General features: G+C 41.9%; 1 protein-coding gene across 1 annotated transcript in view; it reads right to left on the bottom strand.

The window, feature by feature from the left end:
* Positions 1-24,614, bottom strand: part of PDZRN3 (PDZ domain containing ring finger 3) — a 242,153-nt gene that overhangs the window by 204,996 nt on the left and 12,543 nt on the right. The window contains exons 2-3 of the mRNA XM_025920850.2: positions 20,308-20,394; positions 14,674-14,781 (exon numbers count right to left, since the gene is read on the bottom strand). Coding sequence (XP_025776635.2) covers positions 14,674-14,781; positions 20,308-20,394 — 195 coding nt within the window. The remainder of the gene's footprint in view (positions 1-14,673; positions 14,782-20,307; positions 20,395-24,614) is intronic.

The raw sequence follows: 24,614 nt of genomic DNA, 5'->3' as shown, positions 1-24,614 counted from the left end.
AGCAAAGGACGCTTATATGTACTTAACTTTCAAACTAACTAAAGGGGGAAAAGGAAAATATTTTGATAGAAAGAGCAACTTCCTTTCTTCTCTTCTTCTCTCTGAATTAGTGTAATTCCCTGTATGCTCTATTAAATCTAGTGAGTTCAGCAGATGAGACTGCATTTCACTTACAAGACTGAGTATAGGGGCGCCTGGGTGGCGCAGTCGGTTAAGCGTCCGACTTCAGCCAGGTCACGATCTCGCGGTCCGTGAGTTCGAGCCCCGCGTCGGGCTCTGGGCTGATGGCTCAGAGCCTGGAGCCTGTTTCCGATTCTGTGTCTCCCTCTCTCTCTGCCCCTCGCCCGTTCATGCTCTGTCTCTCTCTGTCCCAAAAATAAATAAACGTTGAAAAAAAAAATTTAAAAAAAAAATTAAAAAAAAAAAAAAAAAAAAAGACTGAGTATATATGGCCAAGTAACCTACATTTACCTATGAATAGGCTTCACAGGTAATTAAGTCACCTTGTCACAACAAAGATTTCCTTGCCTCTATTTTACATAATACCATCTGCCCACAGGATTCTCCTTTCCTTTCTTACAGAGTATAAACCAAGGTTACCTACCAAACAGGGACTATATTAAAAATAGCTTAGACCTTCAATTGGTCTTGAGTCTCCATTGAGTGACTCATACAAAATAAAAGCAAATCTCGCAAGTGACTCACGTTAATTTAAGGAAGGGCTATGTATTCAGGCATACACACTTACCCACAGATTCATATACTCATAGAGAGTCACACAGATACATATATGTAAAACCTATTATTTTACAAGCTCTTTAGGCAATCAAAAACTTTTATGTGTCAAAACACAGTAAATTAAAGGACTCTGTCTAGTAATATAAGTTAAAGTGTCATTTAGAACTTCATTAAAACCCCAACGCCAAGATTAAGGCAACATTTCTGTGAACATGATTCCATGAAACTTAGCATTTAACGTCCTGTGTGATCACTTTCCTTCTGCTGGTTCATACAGCAAAGGAAATTAGTTCTCTAGATACCAAGACGCTGATTAGGACACCAAATAGAGAAATTAAAACCGTCACCAGCTTGTGATACCATCACCACTAGTCCTCTAGAAGGAAACAATGAAGTAGAAGGTAAGTCAAACTTACCTTTTAATCACGGAAGAAAATTCAGATGTTGCTCTATTGATAGTTTCAGGAGCTTTCAATAAAAATATGATGAAATACTTTTTTTCTTGCTTGATTCCTCCTCCTCTACAATTCCTTTATTACCCGCAATCTCTTCTAAGTCACCATGAACATCAATACTCACCAAACGTTCTTATAAGCATATTTCCAAAAATGATATAAAGCGTTAGAAATCCATTAACAATGCCACAACAAAATCATACTTAATCCTATTTTATTTGAGCTGTTTCCAGTTAAGACAGTTTAAAAACAAGTAATAAATATGTGTCCCTTATGCAATTTCCATGCCCCATCAGATCCTGGCACACATCTGATTCTATCTCTTCCTCTCTTTTTGTCAAGACAACGCTTACTGGGGCGCCCCAGAGGCTCAGTCAGGTAAGTGTCTGACTTCGGCTCTGGTCATGATCTCGCAGTCTGTGAGTTCGAGCCCCACGTCGGGCTCTGTGCTGACAGCTCAGAGCCTGGAGCCTGCTTCCGATTCTGTGTCTCCCTCTCTCTGCCCTTCCTCCACTCATGCGCTCTCTCTCTCTCAAAAATAAACAAACATCATTAAAAAAACATTTTTTTTTTTAAAGAGACAATGCTTACTATCAGTAACGGTTTCTAGTTTCATCTCTATACTTTATTGTATTTTTCAATTTTTCTACACTGGTGTATTATATTAGCATCAAGATACAGAAAGAAATTAAATGTGACTTGTAATCTTAAGGGATGAGGTAGTCAAAGAAACCCTTCACAGTTTTAAGAAAATCCCAACATTCTTCATGAGTCAACTTAAAAATGGAAATCTTATTCTGTTCTGGCATTTTAAAAATAGCTGATATTAAACACGCAATTGTTTTACTTTATTTTTAGAACACTTAAGTCAGCACATATGCAATGAATTACCATGTTGTTCACACTATGATGTAAATTAAGAATTATTTCTGATTGATCAATTACTGTGATTTATATAGCCTTAGGAAGTGACAGCTCTTTCTCAATCCAGATTCAAAAGGTCACTAACTTAAAAAAGAACTCCAAACCAAATTAAAATGATCTACTCACAACTGTAATTTCAGGCTCACGAAACTGTGCCATACAATCATCATCAAAGCTTGAGCTCGCTGCAAGGTCCCTCCAGGCCAGCCTCTACACAACTACAGGAAACAACCCAGCAAAGCTAACCACCTGGCGAGTGTTTATTCTGGGGCCAAATTTACAGTATTCAGACACACGCATTATTTTCTTTACTATAGCAACCTTATAATATATGAAACAGTGTCCATATTTTACAGAAGAAAGCAGTGCCCGGAAATAATAATAAGCTTCCCCAAGGTCATGAGGGTAGTGTGAAAATTTAGACAGGGAAACCTCGCTAAAGTAGACTTGAGATGGTAGGAGGAGAAGCTGGTAGGGAGAGCTGTACCACTCAATTACAAGAAGAACTGTCAATTACAGAACTCTGTAAGAAAAACCCCAGTAGGGGAAGATACATGTTATATCTCCTACAAGAAATCAAATACCCCTGGCAACTTAGCCAAAGAGAAATCATCATCACCCTGAATTCCTGATTCCCTTTAATGTAATTTTATTCAAAACAACTCCTCCCAACTTCCTCCTCCTTTTCCATACAATAATGTTCCTCTCTTTGGTTTGTTGAACTTGCCTATACATTTGCTGTAGCTTACTTATCCCGGATTCCAATTCTCTACTCTTCGCAGACAAACCCACCTTTTTCTGGAAAAATAGCTGGTAGTTTTAAGGCTAACAATAGCAAATGGCAGGACTAGAATTCAAAATTTGCTCTAATTTCAGAGTGTGTGACTTAACCATTCTATGTACTGACTGGCTTTCTTATAACCCTAGTGTCAGCCATCTTGTTCTATATACTGGCCTTACAGGTAAACACCCTACAGTCAGGGACCACAGTTTAGCTCTCTATGGATCCTGATCTCTCTCGTAATAAGGGGAATTTGATTCACATCCACAAAGAGATAATACACTAGCCAAGGATTTCTCTTCCACTACTATCCTAAGAATCACACAACATGAAGATTTTTTTTAAGATTTTATTTTTATTTTGAGAGAGAGAGAGAGAGTGAGCATGTGAGCTGGGGAGAGGGGCAAAGGGACAGGGAAAGAGACAATCTTAAGCAGGCTCCATACTGAGTGCTGAGGCTGACATGAGACTTGATCCCATGACCCTGGAATCATGACCTGAGCTGAAATCAAGAGTTGGACACTCATCAGACTGGGCCACCCGGGCGTTCCCACAACCTGAAAAATTTCAATAAGCCACAACTGTATCATTCTATATAATCATCTTCCTCCCAAGTTTTTAAACAAACACCTAATAATTTTTTAGGTAGGAGTTCCAAGTGTCTGCCTAATAAATTCTCAAATTGTTGTGTCTGGCTTTAGCCTCTACTACAAAGCTGTAATCATCAAGACAGTATGGTACTGGCACAAAAATAGACATACAGACCAATGGAATAGAATACAGAACACAGAAGTGAACCCACAAATGGATGGCCAACTGATCTTTGATAAAGCAGGAAAGAGTATCCAATAGAAAAAAGACAGTCTTTTTAGCAAATGGTGTTGGGAGAACTGGATAGCAACATGCCGAAGACTGATACTAGACCACTTTCTTAAACCATACACAAAAATAAACTCAAAATGGATCAAAGACCTAAATGTGAGATAAGAAACCATCAAAACCCTAGAGGAGAAAGCAGGCAACAACCTCTGTGATCTGAGCCACAGCAATTTCTTGCTCGACACACCTCCAAAGGCAAGGGAATTAAAAGCAAAAATGAACTATTGGGACCTCATCAAGATCAAAAGTTTCTGTACTGCAAAGGAGACAATCAACAAAACTAAAAGACAACCGACAGAATGGGAAAAGGTATTTGCAAATGACGTATTGGATGAAGGGTTAGTATCCAAAATCTATAAAGAACTTACCAAACTCCACACCCGAAAAACAAATAATCCAGTGAAGAAACGGGCAGAAGACATGAATAGACACTCTTCCAAAAAGACATCCAGATGGCTAACAGACACATAAAAAGATGCTCAATATCACTCCTCATCAGGGAAATACAAATCAAAACCATACAGAGATACCACCTCACACCGGTCAGAGTGGCTAAAATGAACAACTCAGGAAACAACAGATGCTGGCAACGACGTGGAGAAATGGGAAACCTCTTCCACTGCTGGTGGGAATGCAAACTGGTGCAGCCATTCCAGAAAGCAGTGTGGAGGTTCCTTAAAAACTTAAAAAAATAGAACTACCCTACCCAATAGCACTCCTGGGAATTTATCCAAAGGATACAGGAGTGCTGATGCATAGGGGCACATGTACCCCAATGTTCATAGCAGCACTTTCAACCACAGCCAAATTATGGAAAGAGCCCAAGTGCCCACCAACTGATGAATGGATAAAGAAGATGTGGTTTATATATGCAATGGAACACTACTTGACCATGAGGAAGAATGAAATCATGCCATTTGCAGCAACGTGGGTGGAACTGGAAGGTATTATGCTGAGTGAAATAACTCAGTCAGAGAAAGACAGGTATCATATGTTTTCACTCATATGTGGAACTTGAGAAACTTAACAGAAGACCATGGCAGAAGAGAAGGGGAAAAATAGTTACAGAAAGGGAGAGAGGCAAACCATAAGAAACTCTTAAACACAGGGAACAAACTGAGGGTTGATGGGTGGAGGAGAGGAGAAAATGGGTGATGGGCAGTGAGGAAGGCACTTGTCGGGATGAGCACTGGGCGTTGTATGTAAGCGATGAGTCACAGGAATCCACCCCAAAATCAAGAGCACACTGTACACACTGGATGTGAACCAGTTTGACAATAAATTATATTAAAAAATAAATAAGTAAAATAAAACAGAAAGTCTCACAGCAAAAAAAAAAAAAAAAAAATCATGGTGTCTGGAAACACGGTATTTCTTAGTAACAATCATTCTGTGAAAAGAATAAAAATTGTTTTCTTTGATTAGAGACTGTCAAAATTGATTCCGTTCCTAGAGTTTCTCGAAGGATTGAAAAACAAAAAACATATATATTTAGCACATTTTAAAACGCAGCAGAAGGTCTCTTTTGAGAGGTGGAAGAGGAGTTGGAAAAGCAACATGCGTAGGCTCTCAGTTCCCCTACCCGGCAAGAGCTGTCAAATGACTCCCTAGCACCAGCAGGAAAAGAGGAAGCGATGAAAGATGGAAGTTAAAAGAATCAGAGGAGCCAAAAAGACAGCAGGGAGTGCCACCCTCAGGAGAAAAGGGGTGGGACACAGACTCTGTGCAGTTCAAACGGCTACCAAAATAGACAAAGACGGGTAAATGGTAAAAAGGTCTCCCTGGAGCAGTGTGGCACTCAGTGTGGCAGAGGCAGACAGGCTCTGTCCCAGCTGCGCTTCCTGGTGAGGCTCCTGGGAACCATTCATCATCATTAGAGGAAATGCTGCCGCCACTTCCCACCCCCCGGGGTATTCAGAGTCCCCAGTGAAAGTGGCATAATGGCAAATCAGTACACACAGCTGCCATCCGCCCCAAGTCTTCCCATTTGCAATTTGCACTGACAATTTCCAAATCAACGCTCCCTCCTCCTGCTCACCGCACCCTAATCTACAGGCAATGGGCTTAGTTTCTGTTTCCAAAATGATGTCAGTCTGCTGCTCTGAAGGGTCCCCAGACCTGTGTCTCTCCAGCTTTCTTTGCCTTATAGTGACAGAAAGACAAAACCTTATTTTAAAGAAAGTTGTTCTCAAACCACCCCCCATACTTAAAGGTTAAGTGTCTAGACATCATGTGTAAAGAAGATGAGTGAATATAAAATGCATTTTATCTGTACAGCTATCAAAAGGTTTGCGGTTTTATTTTGTTTTCCTTGGGAAATTACCAAATTATACTTTTTTTGGCCTAATTTTTATTCAGAAAATTTAACGGGGACACCAGTCCCTTCTGATTTATTCTAGATTTTCAAGTACTCTGTGGGTGATCTAATTAAATCTTTTTATTAAAAGAGGACCATGAGGGATAGATTTAAAACTTCAGTAGAGCCGGAACTCCTGCACAAGTACACAGGCCAACATCAGCGAACTTTGATCAACTTAAGCTGAGAATGGGGGGGAGGTGCTCTGCCAAAGAGGAGTGTCCAGGGCCCTGATTCCAGAGTTTCAGCATAAAGCTAGCTGCCTGCACGTGTCCATACATGGGGCAGAGGCCATGAGCTTTCAGACATGAGAACGTCAAATAACGTTTTCAAGAACTATGAGCAGGAGCCAGCCTTGTGACATTCAAAACGAAGAAGAAAGTCACGCCTGGGTGGCTCAGGTCATGATCCCATGGTCATGGGCTCGAGCCCTGCATCGGGCTCTGTGCTGACAGCTCAGAGCCTGGAGCCTGCTTTGGATTCTGTGTCCCATGCTCTCTCTGCTTTTCCCCCACTCGTGCTTGGTCTCTCTCTCTCTCTCTCTCTCTCTCAAAAAAAAATAAATAAACAAACATAAGAAAAAAAATCTTTTTAATAAAAAAATTTTTAAAAAACTGAGAAGAAACTTCCAACATCACATGTTTCATCTTTACTTATTTATGGATTACCAAACTAATGCTCACTTTGGAGACTTCCAACATTAATGTTACTTGAGAAATTTATTTTTTTATTTTTACTGTTTAGCTTCACCATCTTTTTTTTTTTTTTTTTTTTAATAAAACTTATTGTCAAATTGGCTAACATCCAGCGTGTACAGTGTGCTCTTGGTTTTGGGGGTAGATTTCAGTGATTCATAGCTTCCATACAACACCCAGTGCTCATCCCAACAAGTGCCCTCCTCAATGCCCATCACCCATTTTCCCCTCTCCCCCGCCCATCAACCCTGAGTTTGTTCTCTGTATTTAAGGGTCTCTCATGGTTGGGGCACCTGGGTGGCTCAGCCTGTTAAGCATCTGACTCAGGCTCAGGTCATGATCTCACAGCTCTTGAGTTCCAGCCCCGTGTTGGGCTCTGTGCTGACAACTCAGAGCCTGGAGCCTGCTTCAGATTCTGTGTCTCCTCTCTCTGCCCCTCCCCTGCTTGCACTCTCTTCCTCTCTCTCAAAAATAAACAAATGATTAAAAAAAAAAAAAAAAAAAGAATTTCTTTTGGTTTGACTACCTCCCTTCCTCCCTCTCTGTTTGTAACTATTTTTTTCCCCTTCCCTTCCCCCATCGTCTTCTATGAAGTTTCTCAAGTTCCACATACGAGCTGACTTCAGAAATTTCAAGTCTCCCCCCAATCCCCCACAAAATTAAGAACTATAAAATGTTTATTAGCTCAGAGGATTTTTCCTATGAAAAGACAAATATATAGAAATGCTTTTAAAATACACAAATTGCATCATGCCATATGTTCTGTTCTTCATCTAAGTTGTATGTTTATCTGGCTGGTGTGCAGGGATGTCTGTTACAAAGATGTTCAGTGAAAACCTACTTGTTCTTGGGTTTTTTTTTTCCAAAAACTAGTTTTAATAGCCCAATAGTAAGACAGCAACAACACTAATACACATAACAAAGTCAATACATCAGTACAGTCATTAGAAAGCAATTAATATAGATCAGAGAGGGTATATTTGGTTGTAACTGGTCACAAAGTTAATTCCAGAGATGACTACTCCTTGAAACAGGTCAGAGTTTTCTCAATGATCCTATAGCAGCGCTATATTCTTGCCAAAACACGTAAGAGGAAAACAGATGTCAAAATTATTTTTGCTGACTTCTATGTTTAGCTTTGGTATTAAGTTCTTGGGTCAGAAGCTAAAATTTTAATTTAAAAGAAAACCAATTCTTCCTATTTGTACTTAATAGCAACAATCTTTCGACCTGCATTATCTCCTTGATCCACCCACACAGCATGAGAGGTAAGGGAGGCAGTAATGCTCTTCCTCTTTTAGAGATGAAGAAATCAAGGCTCACCACTGAGGATACCAAGACCACAGAGTCAGTAACTGGGCAAAACTTCAACTTGGGCATCTTGATCTAAAACACAGGGCTTTTTCCACCATTAGGATGAAAGAAATTGGCTGCATTTTAGAGGAACATCATTTTGCCAGTGTCTTCCATTGCTTTAGTATAGGACATTAGGGTAAAATGAAAATGGTTCAACAGAGGGGCAGGAGAAGAAAAAAAAAAAAACAAATACTATGGAGGTGTTAGCTGCATTTTACATGTCAACACCAAAAAGACTGACTTTTAGCAGGGGAAAGAATACTCTTTCTTATAGTGGAAAGCCAACTAATAAACACAGAAGGAATGCAGTTAGAAAATAACCATTTGTCAACCACCCTAATACTGATCAATTCAAGTAAACACCATAAAAGAATGCGAAAACCAGTGTATTAAAGTTTGAGGAGCAGCAAAATATTTACATATCCACAAAATATCCCCCTGTAAGATACGAGGTAAAGGAGAAAACAACAACTGAATAGTGGAGAAGTCTGGCAGACAGGACTTGAACCAAGCAGTCCAAATTTATGTCACCAATTGACATCACGTGACTCCCAACAGGATGTGCTGAGAAGGACACACTATCACTTCTGAGGTATTCCATTCAAAATATATGACCTAAATCCATATTCATGAGCAACAAACAGATCCAAACTGAGAGGCAGTCTACAAATGACCTTTTCTGTAAAAGACAAAAAACTTCAACAAATGCTGTCAACTAAGAGACACTAAAGAAATATGACAACTAAATAAAACATATGATCTAAGATTTTCTCTCACTGTAATGGACATTATAAAGATTATTAGTGAAATCTGAATAAATTTGGTAGATTAACGACACCCCCCATATGAATTTCCTGATTTAGACAACTGTACTCCAGTTCTGTAAGGTAACATCTTATTGCTAAAAAACACACACACTGATATATTTAGGGATTAAGAGTAGACAGAGAAAAGAATTCAAGTAAATGTAATAGATGTCAATATTTGGCAAATCTGGGAAGAGATTATGCAGGAATTTGTTTACATATATCTGAAATTATGTCAAAATAAAAGTCAATATGATAATAAAAAGAGAGTCTTAATAAAAGACAGTAATTTTTTTTTTTTTTTTTTTTTTTGAGAGAGAGAGAGACAGAGACAAAGACAGAGCGCGACTGGAGGAGGGGCAGAGACAGAGGGAGACACAGCATCCAAAGCAGGCTACAGGCTCCAAGCTGTTGGCACAGAGCCCATCGCAGGCCTCAAACTCAAGAACCTCGAGATCATGACCTGAACTGAAGTCAGACGCTAAACCGACCGAGTCACCCAGGCACCCCAAGTTGTTTTTTTTTTTTTTTTAAATAAATGCTTCATCAGGTGAATGATAGGCCATTCTGCAATTTTTATTGGTCTCAGAACAGTATCTTCTAACAATAACAAATGGTAAAATCTCATCGTGTTCTATCAAAGCCTGGTTCTGGAAGGGAAGGTATTGTTAAAGCTTTCTGGTCCGTCCTGCAACCCAGCCTTATTAGCAATGACAGGCTAACCAGACCTACAGCAAACAAAACAGAGTAACTGGAGTACACAAAAGCCGCTGAGGTCTCACGGCCTCTGTGACCACAACTGTGGGTCTTCATATCCTCCCGCTTTCAAGGGGAACCTGTATTTACAGGCGACGGTACAAAATAATGGCTCTGGGCCACCGTCCACTTTCACTGCAGTCCACATCTGCACTCTCCAAGTACAAGAGGACACTGCATTTAACCCAACAACTGTCACACAAGTACGCTCACTACCACATGGGAGTCTCGCACAATGCAGCTGTGAGCTCAGTTCTCCAACCTAAGAAGCCTGAAAACTGGCCATCAATAAATAAATAAATAAATGTGGACGGCCTCTACAAGTGGTTTAAGAGTTGCTCTGGAACTACATCATGTGGTCATGCATTTGCCATGCCAGCCATGTAGCTACAAAAAAAAAAAAAAAAAAAAAAAAAAAAAAATTGAACCAAGAAACTAATATACCGATAGCACATGCCTCCAAGTGAATTTGCCAGTTTCCTAGTAGGCTTTGGTTTTGCTGTGCTTTTCTTGGCATGAGCACTATGCCCAATGAGGTATTTGCATAACAAGTCAAATACCTCATATGGTAGTCAACTGAGGGAACAGCGAGATGCTCCAATGCTAGGGAAATCGGCTGGATGGACTCAGGGAGAGATGTATGCTCCCCACATGGAACATCCCTAAGGGATTTTTCAGGGTAATATCAACCATATGTGATTTTTCACCTTTTGGTTTCTCCAAATCACTTACAGTAGAATTGGGCAGAATGTGACTGGTGGTCCAGAGTAGACTCTAGAGGTCACAGAAAAAAGCACTCTATTTGTGATGGATTCTGTTTACATTGGTTAACACATACTCAGCTGGCACTGGGCAGATTTTTCCAAAGGTTTCAAACTGTTACAAAGGACAAAAGCAAAGTTCCTTTAAGAAATGTGGTGGTACTGAGATATGAAGAGTAGTGCGTTGTCTTTGAAAGGGAGTTCATAAAGCAGACTAGGCTCTGAGGCAGAGAAACTAAACCACTGGGGTATTTATGGTACACAAAAGGTACTGTGGGGAAATTAAATTTCTAAAGAGGAGCTGACTATATGCAATCAAAGGTGAGGTGAGAAGTTATGAAAAGGGTCTGAGGCAGCTCATAATTAAGGACAGGGAGAAAACACACACACACACACAATCACAAGGAAATACTGAGTAAGTTGGAACTTGTTGTATCTCAGTGTCAGATGTGAGGTAGGGTGGGCACAACAATCTGTCTGTCCCAATCCAAAGCAGACAGGAGGACACGGGATGCAAATATTGGGCGTGGGCTCCTGGAACAGTCAGGCTCCAAAGCTGTAGCTATGTGGGCTGGGAAGACACTTGATCAGAGGGGGTCCAAGACTTCTAGCCCCAGAATGAGCCAGCTCAGGCCTTCTCATGCCTTGAGGGCCCCCAGACAGAAAACTCCAGCAGTCAGGCTAGAAGGGGGGGCACATTCACAGCTCTGCTCCTGACCAACTCACTGTGCATCATAAGGTTTTGGAGTAAGATAAATCTCTAGTCCAGTGATTCTCTCTGGTACCCCCACCATTCCCTGAGGTAGTGCTGGAAATCTGTGGGGGCATTCACTGGCACAAGGATTGGGGAGGGGGCCAAGGAGGCTCCAAGTCCTACAATGCACACAGTCCCATGCAATGAACATTAAGCCTCCAATGCAACTGACACAAATCCTGCCAGACTTTTGTGAAGGTAAAATAACAGACATTTTATAATTATTGGAGTGGAGAACCTAACTCTGTTTCGTATTTACACACTAAGGGTTTTTTTTTCAGTTACATATATACAGATTGTACACCCTTGTTCATAGCAGCATTATTCACAATAGTCAAAAAGTGGGAGCAAATCCAGTGTCCGTCAATACAGAGATAAACGAAATGTGGTATAGGCATCAATACACAGTGGGATAGTATTTAGCCATAAAAAGGAAGCAATTCTGATGTATCTTACAATAGGGACGAACCTAGAGGATGAATCATGTCAGATGGAATGAGCCAGACACAAAAGGAGCAATATTGCATGATTCCACTTACACGGAGTGCCTACAGAAACAGAAAGTAGAATGGTGGTTGCCAGGAGCTGGGGCAGAAAGAGCACGGAGTTGTTTCACGGGGAGTTTCACTGAAGGAAGACGGGAAACCTCTGGAGATGGATGGTGGTGATGGCTGCATGACCGTGTAAATGCCACAGAAGGGTAAGACTAAAAACAGTTAAATGGTCAAGATTGGGTTATGTTTATTTCAGCACACATTAAAAATACACACACACAAACACGGAAGTGTGCAAGTCACAAGAAGACTGGACTTGGTTGTGCTAGAACTCAACCACAACCTGTTCACCACTGCAGAAAATTCAATCTCGGATGGTGACACGGCTCCAGGGCCAGAGTCCCCAGCACCACCTTCCCGCTCTGGCAGCCTCTCCAGCTGGTACATCAGGTTGGGTCTAGCAGGGGGTGCCAGCACCTGGCACCTTCAGGGTACCTTCAAACGTCACCATGTCCGCACACATACACCCTGATACGTGGGATTTATTATCAGTTATCTTCATTTTCAGCTTTCTATTACAGTACATTGAGATCTTACAAGTAGGGGTGTGTGCATCTATTACTTTCTTTGTAAATTTCGTTTCACGTTAGTATCGGGGTCAGTGAAACACTATTTGTTAGAAAAAAACTGAAGGGAGGCGGCCTGGCTTTGGTCTCAGGGAGAGACAGCAGCAGCAAGAGCCTAAAGACTGCAGTAAAGCATGAAACTCAGTGAGTCTCCGTGGATTTCACAGAAGCACCCTTTCATGAGAATTAAAGTTCTTACGGGGAAGGTCTGCTGGTAGTTGGCCCACTCCCCTGAAAAGGAAGAAATATGGTAGGAAAGTAGAAAGTGCCTGACTCTCCTTAGTGATGAAACACAGGCACAGTTAAAATCATCAAATTCGTGCCCAGTAATCAACTCCGACACAGACGAGGTGAAGCAGGTTACACTTTTTTCAGTCATGGGAATTACCGTATCACGTCAAAGGAGATCAGGGTTTAATGGAGAAGGGCACGGTGTGTCGATTGCAATGACACATATGTTGTTTCTCTGTTGCGATCATCCTTCTTTCCATCTCAACACTGGGACATGATTCATATTTTACATACTGTCCAAAAGGGGAATGTGACTTACCAGAAACCATCCTCCACATTTCAAATACAGATCCCCCCTCTGCCAAGAGAAAATCCTGCCCAGCTGTAGATTTCTCATTTGCAAAACATAAGAGCAATGAAATTCCATTACTTAGAGAAACTGGCTGTTCCACCAAACCCCTGGCAACGGAAGCTGTACTTATCTTTCTGAACAATAGCCTCAGAAAATGTATTCTTTCTCTCTCAGACAAAAAAAAAAAAAAAAAAAAACAGTAAGTTTGCCTTTGAGCTCTTGAGAAAGTGCTCTTGTCCAAGCCAATTTCTCTTCGGGAAAATCCACTCCCCTGACCTGGGAAATACAAAGATTGACCCTAAAACATGCAGTAAAAAGAGCTCCAAGTTTAAGAACGCTTCAGAAAGTCAATGGGGATGTAACAATATTAATAATGTCCTTAAAACAAAATCAAGTATCCCTTTAATACATAAGTGACCACGATGTACCCGCTCCCGCAGAAAAGTGACTCTTAGACCCTAACATGTTCAGTTTGTTTTCCTGGAGACGTTTAACTGCATCTTTTCCTGAGGACATAAATGATCCTGAAGTGTTCTGCTTCGCACATTGCAGAATTCATTCAAACAAGAATGGAAAGCCAGACTTTGTTCTCTGTCTTCCCAAGGCTCCTTTCTCTGGGGAGAAGCATGTGGCCAAATTCCAGTGGGTTACATGAACTCCACTCATGGCTTATCTCATAGTCAGAGTTCCCACTCGGCCCAAAGTTTTGAAACGGACCATGAAAACACTCAAGAAATACAGACGCTACACTAATGTGTTTGGAATACCAACAGTGCTGCTTTTCCTGTTCCCCGTTTAATGTGCCGTGTTACATGGCTATGGCCTTGGAGACTTTCTTGTGGGATTCAACATATTACCTAGGATTCTCCTATTTAGTTTCTTCCTCACAGGACACCCAACCATTTAGTCCATGTATTTACCTATTAAAAGAGCAATCAAAATGATCAAAAAAAGCAGCAGAAAACAGTCATTTGTATCCAACTTTGCACCAAGAGCCCATACAAGGAGACCATGAGTAACTGTCTCCCTTTGGGCAACCTGGGGCATCTGAGGCCATCTATGTGACCCTATTCCAGTGTGTTGGATGGTGGGCCAGGAGATCTACTTCCTCCATATAGCAAATCCACAAACCTGCTCTATAAAACCTTAAAATGCTCCGTGAAGAACTGAATAGACAGAGTTGGGAATGATGTGAGTGACTATCCTATCAAACTTTGCCTGCACATCCCTGGACCATCACTTGGTAAAACCGGCAACAGAAGAAAGAACGATGCATTTGTAGCAGTAACTGTGTGCCGCGAGCTGGGAGGACATGAGCAAGCCCCCAGAGCTGCCACGATCTTACCCTGGGAACCAACGTGAACACCGACACAATGTGCACAACAGGGATTGCTCATCTGGTTCTAACTAACAGACAACTCTCCAACGGCTTTTGCACAAAACTGTAACTGAAGCCCACAAAACAGATGCGAGACTAAAGGAAGAGAGCCAAATTGTGAACATGACACTCATAATCTGGCTTCTCTATATTTAATATAAACAAAAACTTAACACCAAGGCAATCAGCACTCCATAAAGTCCCACACAATGGGAGAGTTCTCCTGCCCAACCATCAGGAGGGTTCAGGCCTCCCTCCCTGACCAAACTGAACCGGACGAAGACGGGATGGCATTCGGCCTATTAAAAGACACTGCCCAGCATTCACATACCTCAATAATCCTGTCATGAATTTGCAGGCCTCCGTCCTTGGCTGCGGGCCCACTGTCAACTATTTTGGATACAAAGATTCCTTCAGTGGACGATCCATCTTGGTTGTCCTTTGGGTTAAAAAAACACACACATGAATGCTAGGCATTAACTTGGTTAAAGCTTACACTCTTAAACTATGATGGACTCGAGCTTATGTCAAAAGTGGCAATGGGGTGAAAGCCCATCTGTTACCCCTAATTTCTGTTTTAATCTAAAATTAATACATGCACATGGTACGATGTTTCAAAACCTATCAAAATGTGTAAGTCCTTGCCACCTCCTACCCAGTGTCCTTTTCCCCTTTATAGCATCTATTGGCAGTTTATATACCCTTTCCAAAACATTTTTCACAGATCACCTTTCTTCAACATGTATTTGTTCCTTTTTCATGCATACAAACGGGAGTGTGCTCTCTCAATTCTTGTGCGCCTTGCCTCTTTTGCTTAACTTCACAAATCTTAGGGACTTTTCTCCAGTCTTCCTTTCTACCTCACTCCCTTAAATGGCTGAACGGTATCCCAGTAATGGGATAGTAAGCAGCTTCCAGTTGCCATTCTCAGAGACAACGATGTGTCTCATACCTTCTTCCAACCTGTACAATGAAATATCTTTTGCGGTATTTATCTAGGGCATATCCCTATCAATGCAACCAGTGGTCCAAGGATATGTAGATTTGACGGGCATTGCCAAATTAAGCACTCGTCGCTCATGAGAGTGTTTTTCCATAGCCTCACCAGCATAAAGTACTATTAAAATTTTTAAGCACCCAACAATTTGATTGTGAAAATAGGTGTTTTATGCATGCTCTGATTTACATTAGAAAAGCTCACCACCAGCACCCCAATCCTAATAAATTCTCATCTCCAATCTCAAATCCCTTTAGATCTTTCAAAGTCTGGACTGAAACTTTCTGGGAAAAGCGACGGCTCGCTGCTCAAACTCCTTCCTTTATTTAAAATCAAAAAGCTCCAACAAGCTCATAAAAAAAAAAAAAACCCTCACAGCTTGTTCATGAACTTCTTTCCAAACAGCACTGGGATGAATTCTCTCCAAGTGTGTGGATTAAATTTCTAGTGATTAACAGATGGATTTATAAGTTAAACGGCCCAAGTATGTGTTGTTTCCAAACAAAAGCATTTGAAAAGTAATTTCAGGATCTTCCACAGAAACTCCAAATTCTGGAGTTGCCATAAGGCCGTAAGATGATCTATTTTAAAAATAATTTCTGTATACAGAAATACATATAAATCCCATTTGTTAAAAAGTAACAAGGAAAATATAAAATTTTTCTCTTTAAACAGAAAAGAAAAAACCCATATTCTAAAGGAGAAAGGGAGGACTTTAACATAGTTGAATCGACCGCTTCAAGTGAAAGAGCAATGGATAAGAATAAGCAAATGCACACTCTGTACCTCTTCTCTCTCTCCCTCCATCCTCACCCCTGTCTCTCCAACACACACACACACACACACACACACACACACACACACACACCCTATAAGGTCATAAGTAGGATTCAAAAGAAATCAAAATCACAACCTAAAATGAGCATTAAGTGTTTTCCCCAACATTTATCCCCCCGTGACAAAGACAGGTCTCCAAACTGACATCTGGATTCTATCAACACTCTTCCAAGAGAGAAGGGTCAGCGAGACTGTGGGTGCTGTGCTAGATCAGCCATCCTCAACAGGCAGCCCTGCCCAGCATCACAGCACCCTGCATGGGGCCACTGCAGACTAACCCTTCACTGTCTGGATTTCTCCCTGCCTCCTTTCTCTCTCACAGCCGCCTCACTAATGCACTAATCCCAGCACATTCATGTATCTCCCCACATGCATATCTCAATTTTAAGTACACAGTTGGGCAACTGCTTCTATTTACTGACTACACGCTAGGCAGCAGGCAGGTAGGGAGCACCCTGTGTCCACTGTTTCATCCTTCCAATAACTAAAAATGGTGAGTACTATATTATTCTCCATTTCATAGAGGAAAAACCTGAGACAGAGAGGTTAAAGAACTTATCAGAGGTCACAGAGCTAAAAAGTAGCACAGGTCAGTTTCAAAACTAAAGGCATTCCCTTACACAAGCTCAAAGTGCAATACTGCCTCCTATGGAGAAAAATCTCAACAAGAAGCATTAATTCGGAAGTTCCACATTCCAGGCTATGGAATATTCCACTGGAGAAACCTGAAGAATCTCAATGGACCACACAGGATTTGATTTGTGGGCAATTGTGGGTTCCCTAAGAGGTGATGTCAATATACCCAATGAAAAGAGATCTGCACTTACTCTGAATTCGTTGCTTTGCATTTCTTGCCGGAAGAGGGAGATGGGAACAGGATTTTGACGTTGGTTTGTTTTGCAGAATACTACTTTGTGCACAAGTAATTTTTCTTAGGACAATCAGTTAAGTTCAAGCAAAAGCAGAGGAACAGGCAAAAGCAAACAGCACAATTCAGGTTAAATTAGTAAGACAGTGGTAGGAGGTGGAGAAAGAACGCAAAAAAAAAAAAAAAAAAAAAATACAGCAAGGACAAAATCCAAGAAAACCAAAGCAATCCCATCCTGGAAAGCTAGATGTGTCTCTTCAAAGACATTGCTCGATTCTTTGTTTGGTCCCTCTCTGAATACATTTTAAGTCCAAGTTATTTATCAAGGTGAACTAACACGGCTCGGGATATGTTTTGTTTTGCCAGCTTGAGAAAAGGAAAAATCAAAGGGATTGTTTCCATCAGAGGGGTACCTGAAGATGAAGAATACCCGCCAAAGGCCGAAGTGACAGGTTTGACACACCAGACTGGCTGCTGTGTCTGAAGGGATATAAGAATTAATGAATGAATGATGTGACTCTGCGAAGGGCAGTGCATCATGCAAGGAAAAGACTCATGTCAGCGCCCCCCCGCTGGGCTTATGTCACAACCCAACCAAGCATCTAACACAAGAATCCCTTGGGAAACGCACACGTCATGGGTACTGCCTTCCAATTCCAGTTACTAACAATGAGTGTGCATTGTTGCTCATCTTGGCTTTTTAGCGTGTTCTCAATGACCTGCCAGATTTCCAGGCAACAGTTCAGAATACATTTAGGGTTCATTATGCTATTTCTGCTAATCAGGACAAGTTTTTTAAAAACACTATTGTAACCACATGCATATGGAATTAAACTTTCCTCCAGGGGACATGCACGCAGTTCTTGAAAAAAGACCACAGTAACTAAGAACACTTATGAATGCTACAAAATTCATTCTGGCTTTCACTTCAATCAGCTTTTTAAAGGAGAAAGAAAAAAAAAAGTACCTAAAACATGTACTTTGATAAGCACAAGAAAGAACCATATTCCAATGAGGCTGGGAGTGGCCTTTCTTCCCAGAGAGGGACAGAAAATAAATACAATCTTCACGGCCTTTCACGTATCAAGTTCTCCAACCATCCCCAAGACACAGGCATGCCTCTCCATTTCAAGCATTTTGCCAACCGTGGGCTCCTTTTTCCTACATATGCTTTGGTGAGGCAGAGAACAGACCTTCCTGGTTTGGGCTCTTTCTCCTGTGGAAGTTGCTGAAACATCTAACGGTGAAGTGCATCTTAGCTGGTTGAAGTCATTTCTTGAAACTATTAACAGTGAGTAGGGACAGGAGAAATAATATTTACGAGGCCAAATCAAGGACGGCCTCTGTCATTCGCCCTAAGCGGCAGAGCACAACACATTCTAAAACAAGTTGGGGAACACGGACCGCTCGTTTCCTGGGACCAATTACTTAGACATCCGAGCCCCTCCCTCAGCCCTGCCCTTTGCTGGCGAGTGTGGACTCCTGGCAGCAAGGACTCAAGCAGAGCAGCACTGCAACATGCTGCCAAGCTGTTCAGCCAAATGGCTACAGTCAAAAGGAAAAAAGTACCAACGGGACAGAATTCTACACTTTCTTAAGAAAGTCACCGAGACAAGGAGACAAACACAACCGTGTGTGCCCATCTCAGCAAAATGTCCCCACCCCTCTTCATTCTCACAGTTTAATCTCGTGGTCTGAAGGGTTCCTCTCTGTATGTATGTTTTATAGGACAGATAATGGGTCAGTCCGTCATTTAATGGCTACATATCACCTGTAAGTTAAGTTGTCATTTCTTAAAATTAACCCTGTGTGTTTTTGAAACTGTGGCTTTGGCCTAAAGCCAAGGGAACTCAACCCTCATTTCTCCTCACGCTAACTCCCCCATCTTCTCCCAGTCTCTTTCTGACCACTTCTTGCCCGCTCCTCTACTCTAGCCACGCTGAACTCTTTGCAGTTTCCCCAAATGCCAACTCCGACCCTATTATAGGCTTTGCATGGGCTTCCTCAGGCCTGTTCACTTTCCTCTAGCTCAGTGGTCTTCAAAGATGGGCCCATGCAAAGCAGTGCACTGGAACGATCAAAGAACATACGAGAAATTTTATTCACACTCACATTTTAATTTCATCTTTTAAAATGCTGCTTTTTCCATGAAACTTTTTTAAGTCACGTACCATAGTTCAGCAGTGAAAATATAATTTAGAGCTAACTAAATAAGCTCAATTTTTTACAGTTAAGAGCACTCAACTAAATACAGTATATCTGGGCCCCAAGGGTGAGCCAACCCAGGCACACAGTTTAGCCACATACGGAAGCCTGGTATCTCCTTACCCTTCAGGATTCAGCTTAACATCTTCTCCGCTCTTTCTTGATCACCCTGGCCAGCGACACCCCTTGCTGCTTGGTCTCTACCACCTGCCGTGCTCCCATTTTTTTCCTGCATCACATGTCCCCCAATCCGTAACTGTTATTATTTACCTGTTTCTTGCTTGATGTCCCCACCAGGACACAAACTCCATGACCACAGGGACCCAGTCTCCCTGGCCTCTACAGCATCTCCCAGTTCCTACCAAACAGCCCCTGTTCACGATTTTCTTTTCCTTCCCTTGGACTATTTTCCTTTTACACTAATAGACGAGGAAATGGCGAGCAGAAGAAACGAGCAACAGACGATGCACATTCAGATAACCCCATATGAAAGGGGAGATCCTGCAACACGCCCTTTGCCGTGTCTGGTCCCCAGAGCCGTTTCAGCGGCCATTTTCCTCCCAGTTAAACCTACTGGTCTGAATTTGACCTCCTCTTTCTGGAGGGGGAGCTAATGATGAACGGGGTGAGCTGCAGTGGGAGGAAAAGCAAAGGGACGCAATCGTCTACAAATGAGGAACTGTCCCTGACTAACGAAGAGCTGACAGAGCAGAGCTCCAGATCAGACTTCCAGGCACAGAGTCCCCACTCCAGCTGGGTTACTCTGTTCCAACTGGCCGCATCTCACACAACGTTCTTCACTCAACTGCTACCCAACCAGACATGCCCCCCCCCAAACCTAAATGGTTTAGATAAGTTGTTGTATTACTAGGACGATGCTATTTTAGGAGACCACAACTAAATAAAAACTCCTGAGGGTGAAGATGTTAGATAAACAATGAACTCCCTAATTAAAGAGAGCAGAATGAGGTGAGCGAGGTTTCTACTTCTCACTCCCCAAACCTTGACCCGTCTTCCTCGTACAGCAGAGAAAGGAAAACTTTTAGTAATTAACATACCACACAAGGCCGGCCACCGATAATATTGAATCCCAGGGAGCCAGAGTCTCGATGTAGGACAAGAGTCAGACTTTTGGTTTCTTCTCCCTGTAGGGAACAGAGGAGTTCAAAATTTTATTTACAAACAGGGAATAAATGGTAGCAATTTCCTTTCTATCTAAGCAGACTCACGGGCTCTTAGCTCATCATTAAAATCCTACGTCTCTTGGGTAGTTTAAGCAAGGCAACTTTTAGGGCCCAAGCTGAAACCGTGTCCTGTATTGAGGAGGTTACGAACGTTTCTAGATCCCAACCCTGCAGTGCCCGCATAAGAATGTCTGGCGATGTCCAGACATGTCTAATGAACATTATCTATCAATGACTCCTTGGTCTGCACACGCATCTTTCCTTTGACTGGCCCATCGCACGCCAGCTGTCTAGACAGCTACTTTCTGTTTCTCAACCATCCTCAACAGCGCCATTCTTGTTTTGTCATGAGAGGTTCAAGGAGCAATGCTCTCGGAAGTCTGAGCACATGTATGGCCTGTCAATAGTCATCTGTGTTTGAGAGACTTGGGGGAAAAGCAGTCTGTGCAAAGTCAGACGCGAACGTGGAGGGGAAAGAGAAAAATCCTGTATCTTACTGCAAAGCAAGGGGGAGGGGGGCAATTTCACAAAGTAATTACTGTCCAGTCCACAGGAGATGCCGAGACATTTAACAGAAAACACTCTGTTCAAAGGAGGCTGGTCAGTGTGAACCCCTTTAAATCAAACAAGCAGAAGTCACCCAGGCGGGTCTCACAGGCAATGGTGAACAGTCAGAAGGGACAGAGATTCCATGGCACCTTAGCGAACACTCTCAAGTAACAGACAGATGAATAAAAATAGGTTTAACCTTAGGTGCACACTGTCACTAAACAGGCATTGACATCAACATTAACCTCACCGAGACACCACTGAAATGTTTCCACTTATTTGAATGATACACAAAACTTTACACGTAGGGACTGCAGAGACTTGCAAACGCTTCACTCACGTTTTCTGTTTAAACATGGTATTATTTAAACACTACATTTTTTTAAGATATGAATACTTCGTTAGAAGCTTAAAAAAAAAAAAAAAACCCGTAACAGCTTAGGACAAAATAGATTTTGTTCTGATATTTACCACTTCCTGATCAAACCTTTGCCTTCTCCTTTTTCTGTGGAAATAAATGACAACATTTGAATGGCATGAATGCCAAGTATCTGACCCAGCTACACTGGCAAGGGAAACCACTCTTTCTGACGGGCAGTCAATGGCTTTTCTGAAGCACTGCTCCATTTAAAGCTAGAGTTGTCAACAAAGAACTGTGGTTCTGTATTTGGGCAGCAGAAATGTGCCCAACACTGGGGTGCCTGGGTGGCTCAGTCAGTTAAGCGACTTTAGCTCAGGTCATGATCTCGCGGTTTGTGACTTTGAGCCCCGCATCAGGCTCTGTGCTGACAGCTCAGAGCCTGGAGCCTGCTTCGGATTCTGTGTCTCACCCTCTCTGACCCTCCCCTGCTCACCTTCTGTGTCTGTCTCTCAGTAATAAATAAATGTAAAAAAAAATTTTTTTTTAATGTGCCCAACAGAACCAAATATATGTGTGTGTGTGTGTGTGTGTGTGTGTGTGTGTGTGTGTGTGTTTCTGTGTGTATGGCTAATGGGCCTCGATATACAAAATTACCTACGTGCTTAAAACTCTTTTTTTTTTTTTTTTGGAATGTTTATTTATTTTTGAGAGAGAGAGAGAGAGAGAGACAAAGCATGAGCAGGGGAGGGGCAGAGAGAGAGGGAGACACAGAATCCGAAGCAGGCTCCAGGCTCCGAGCTGTCAGCACAGAGCCCGACACAGGGTTCGAACTCACAAGCCGTGAGATCATGACCTGAGCCGAAGTTGGATGCTCAACCGACTGAGCCACCCAGGCGCCCCGTTGAAAGCTCTTAGTAACCACAACCGTTTCTCCTGCCTAGTGTACAGAATTTAAAATATTAGAATTTTTCAAAATTTTAAAACTGTTACATAAGCCTAAGCATCAATTATTAAAATCCTGTAAAAACAAAAATGACAATTTTTCATTAGAAAAAGACAGTCTTTAGGGGCACCTGGGTGGCTCAGTCAGTGAAGCATCCAACTTCAGCTCAGGTCATAATCTCAGGGTTCATGAGTTCAAGCCCCATGTTGGGCTCTGTGCTGACAGCTCAGAGCCTGGAGCCTGCTTCCAATTCTGTCTCTCTGTCTCTGTCCCTCCCCCACTTTCACTCTGTCTCAGTCTGTCTCTTTCTCTCTCAAAAATAAATAATAAAAAAAAGGGGCGCCTGGGTGGCGCAGTCGGTTAAGCGTCCGACTTCAGCCAGGTCATGATCTCGCGGTCCGTGAGTTTGAGCCCCGCGTCAGGCTCTGGGCTGATGGCTCAGAGCCTGGAGCCTGTTTCCGATTCTGTGTCTCCCTCTCTCTCTGCCCCTCCCCCGTTCATGCTCTGTCTCTCTCTGTCCCAAAAATAAATAAAAAAAAAAAATAAAAAATAAAAAAAAAAAAAAAATAATAAAAAAAAAAGAAGAAAAAGACAGTTTTTAATGAAAGAACTAGGTGTCCTCTAAGAACAACGCAATAAAATACTCACTTCCACTTGCTCGCTTACTTGATATGTAAAACAGTGTTTTAATGTAAAAGGCAAAAACTCTCTTATCAAGCTGCTGTACCTAAGCAAAAACAGAAAAGCCTCTATAATAACTACCAATTTTGCAAAAAAAAAAAAAAAAAAAAAAAAAAAAAGATCTCCAATCCCTGGTACCACCATCCAGAGTATCCGTCTGTCAGTGGTACTGATACAATTAAATTTGATGTACACAAGTTACCGGCCAAGAACCCAAGAACGTCACTGTTCTAACAGAATAAACATTCGGGATCAACCAGATAGTTCTGAAATGTAAACGTGAGGATTTGCAAACTGAAATAGTTTATATCTCCCTGCCTTGGAAAAGCAAAATCCTGGTGAGTCCGCGTCTCACTTTGCTATCTTAGAGGGGTGAAAAAGTTAGAAATACATTGGAATTTGACTGAGTTATCACACATATCTTGCATTTCTGGCTTTCCTAACTAATGACAGAAACTGCACGGTTACACAGTAATCCGAGGCAGATGGCTCTAGTCTGGCAATCTCAAATGATGTACGGAAGAGAACGCACAACGGAATTTTTTTAAAAGACTAGTTTCAAACCCACTGTGTGATAACCCTTGCTCTAAAAATTATAGAAAAACCAGGAAATCTTATTACAGGGCATTCCCATTTACTGGCTGCTTACCATGTCCCAGAAATTATATTAAGCATTTATTTAAATGCTTTATTTTCTTTAATAAATCCAACCCATCTCCTCCACTGGCACTCTTACCACCCTCATGATATAGGTGGGAAGAGCTAGTAAGAGGTCTAGCTGCGTTTTAGACCCAGGCTCTCTGATTCGAGACGCCATTTACTCTTCTACACTACTCCCTTTTCATATTGAATACAGAAAAGAAGGCCATGTGGGCTAACCTCTTAGGTCTCTCTCAACATGGTTCAATGGTTGGAGTTCCATAAAGGAACTCCTCATAGGAGCTCTCACCCAGGAAACCAACATCAACACAAAACTCCCAACTGTGCACTGAACTAATTATCTCCAGAAGACCCGATCTGAGATGCCCAGACACCTAAGTCTATACCTAGACTCCCAGATCTCTCTCCAGGGACAAGCCAGAAAATGCCTCAGACACAGCATTCCTCAGCCAAACAGCGATTTGCAAAGAACATTTTGGAACAATCAGTTTGACCATCTAAACTTCCCTGCCAGATGCAATCGCTGGAGAGAAAGAAGGGGTATTCTCATTTCTACAAGCATCTTGATGTAGTCTGCTGTCCAGGAAGGTAAGAACTGGCTTCAAGTGCCACTGCCTATTTTAGGACTGATTTGTAATAGTGAGCCAACGCAGGCAAGACTCACCACACAATGCCGGGAGCAACAAAAGAAGAGAAAAGCTGCGTCTGGGCTGAATTTCTTTCATTTCTCCATCTAACTTCCAGAGGTCTCTTCGCCTCTGACACCACGAACTTGACTCTGGTTTTCCCTTTCCATTCCTTTCCCCACAAAGCAATCTCAACTACTCTACTTTTTAATTCTTCACCAAGAAACATTAATCAAGAATTTAAACACTGGGCTTCACACAACGTATTTAACACGTTAACATTAATTCCTGCTTATATCATTTAACCTGGTACTGAGCTGAAAATGCTTCAGGATGGAGGGCATTCAAATGATTCTGGCTC

The sequence above is a fragment of the Puma concolor genome, chromosome A2, assembly GCF_028749965.1.
Source record: "Puma concolor isolate L17-30 chromosome A2, mPumCon1.1.hap2, whole genome shotgun sequence".
In the NCBI taxonomy this organism is placed as follows: Eukaryota; Metazoa; Chordata; class Mammalia; order Carnivora; family Felidae; genus Puma; species Puma concolor.
This window is presented reverse-complemented; position numbering and strand designations above follow the sequence as displayed.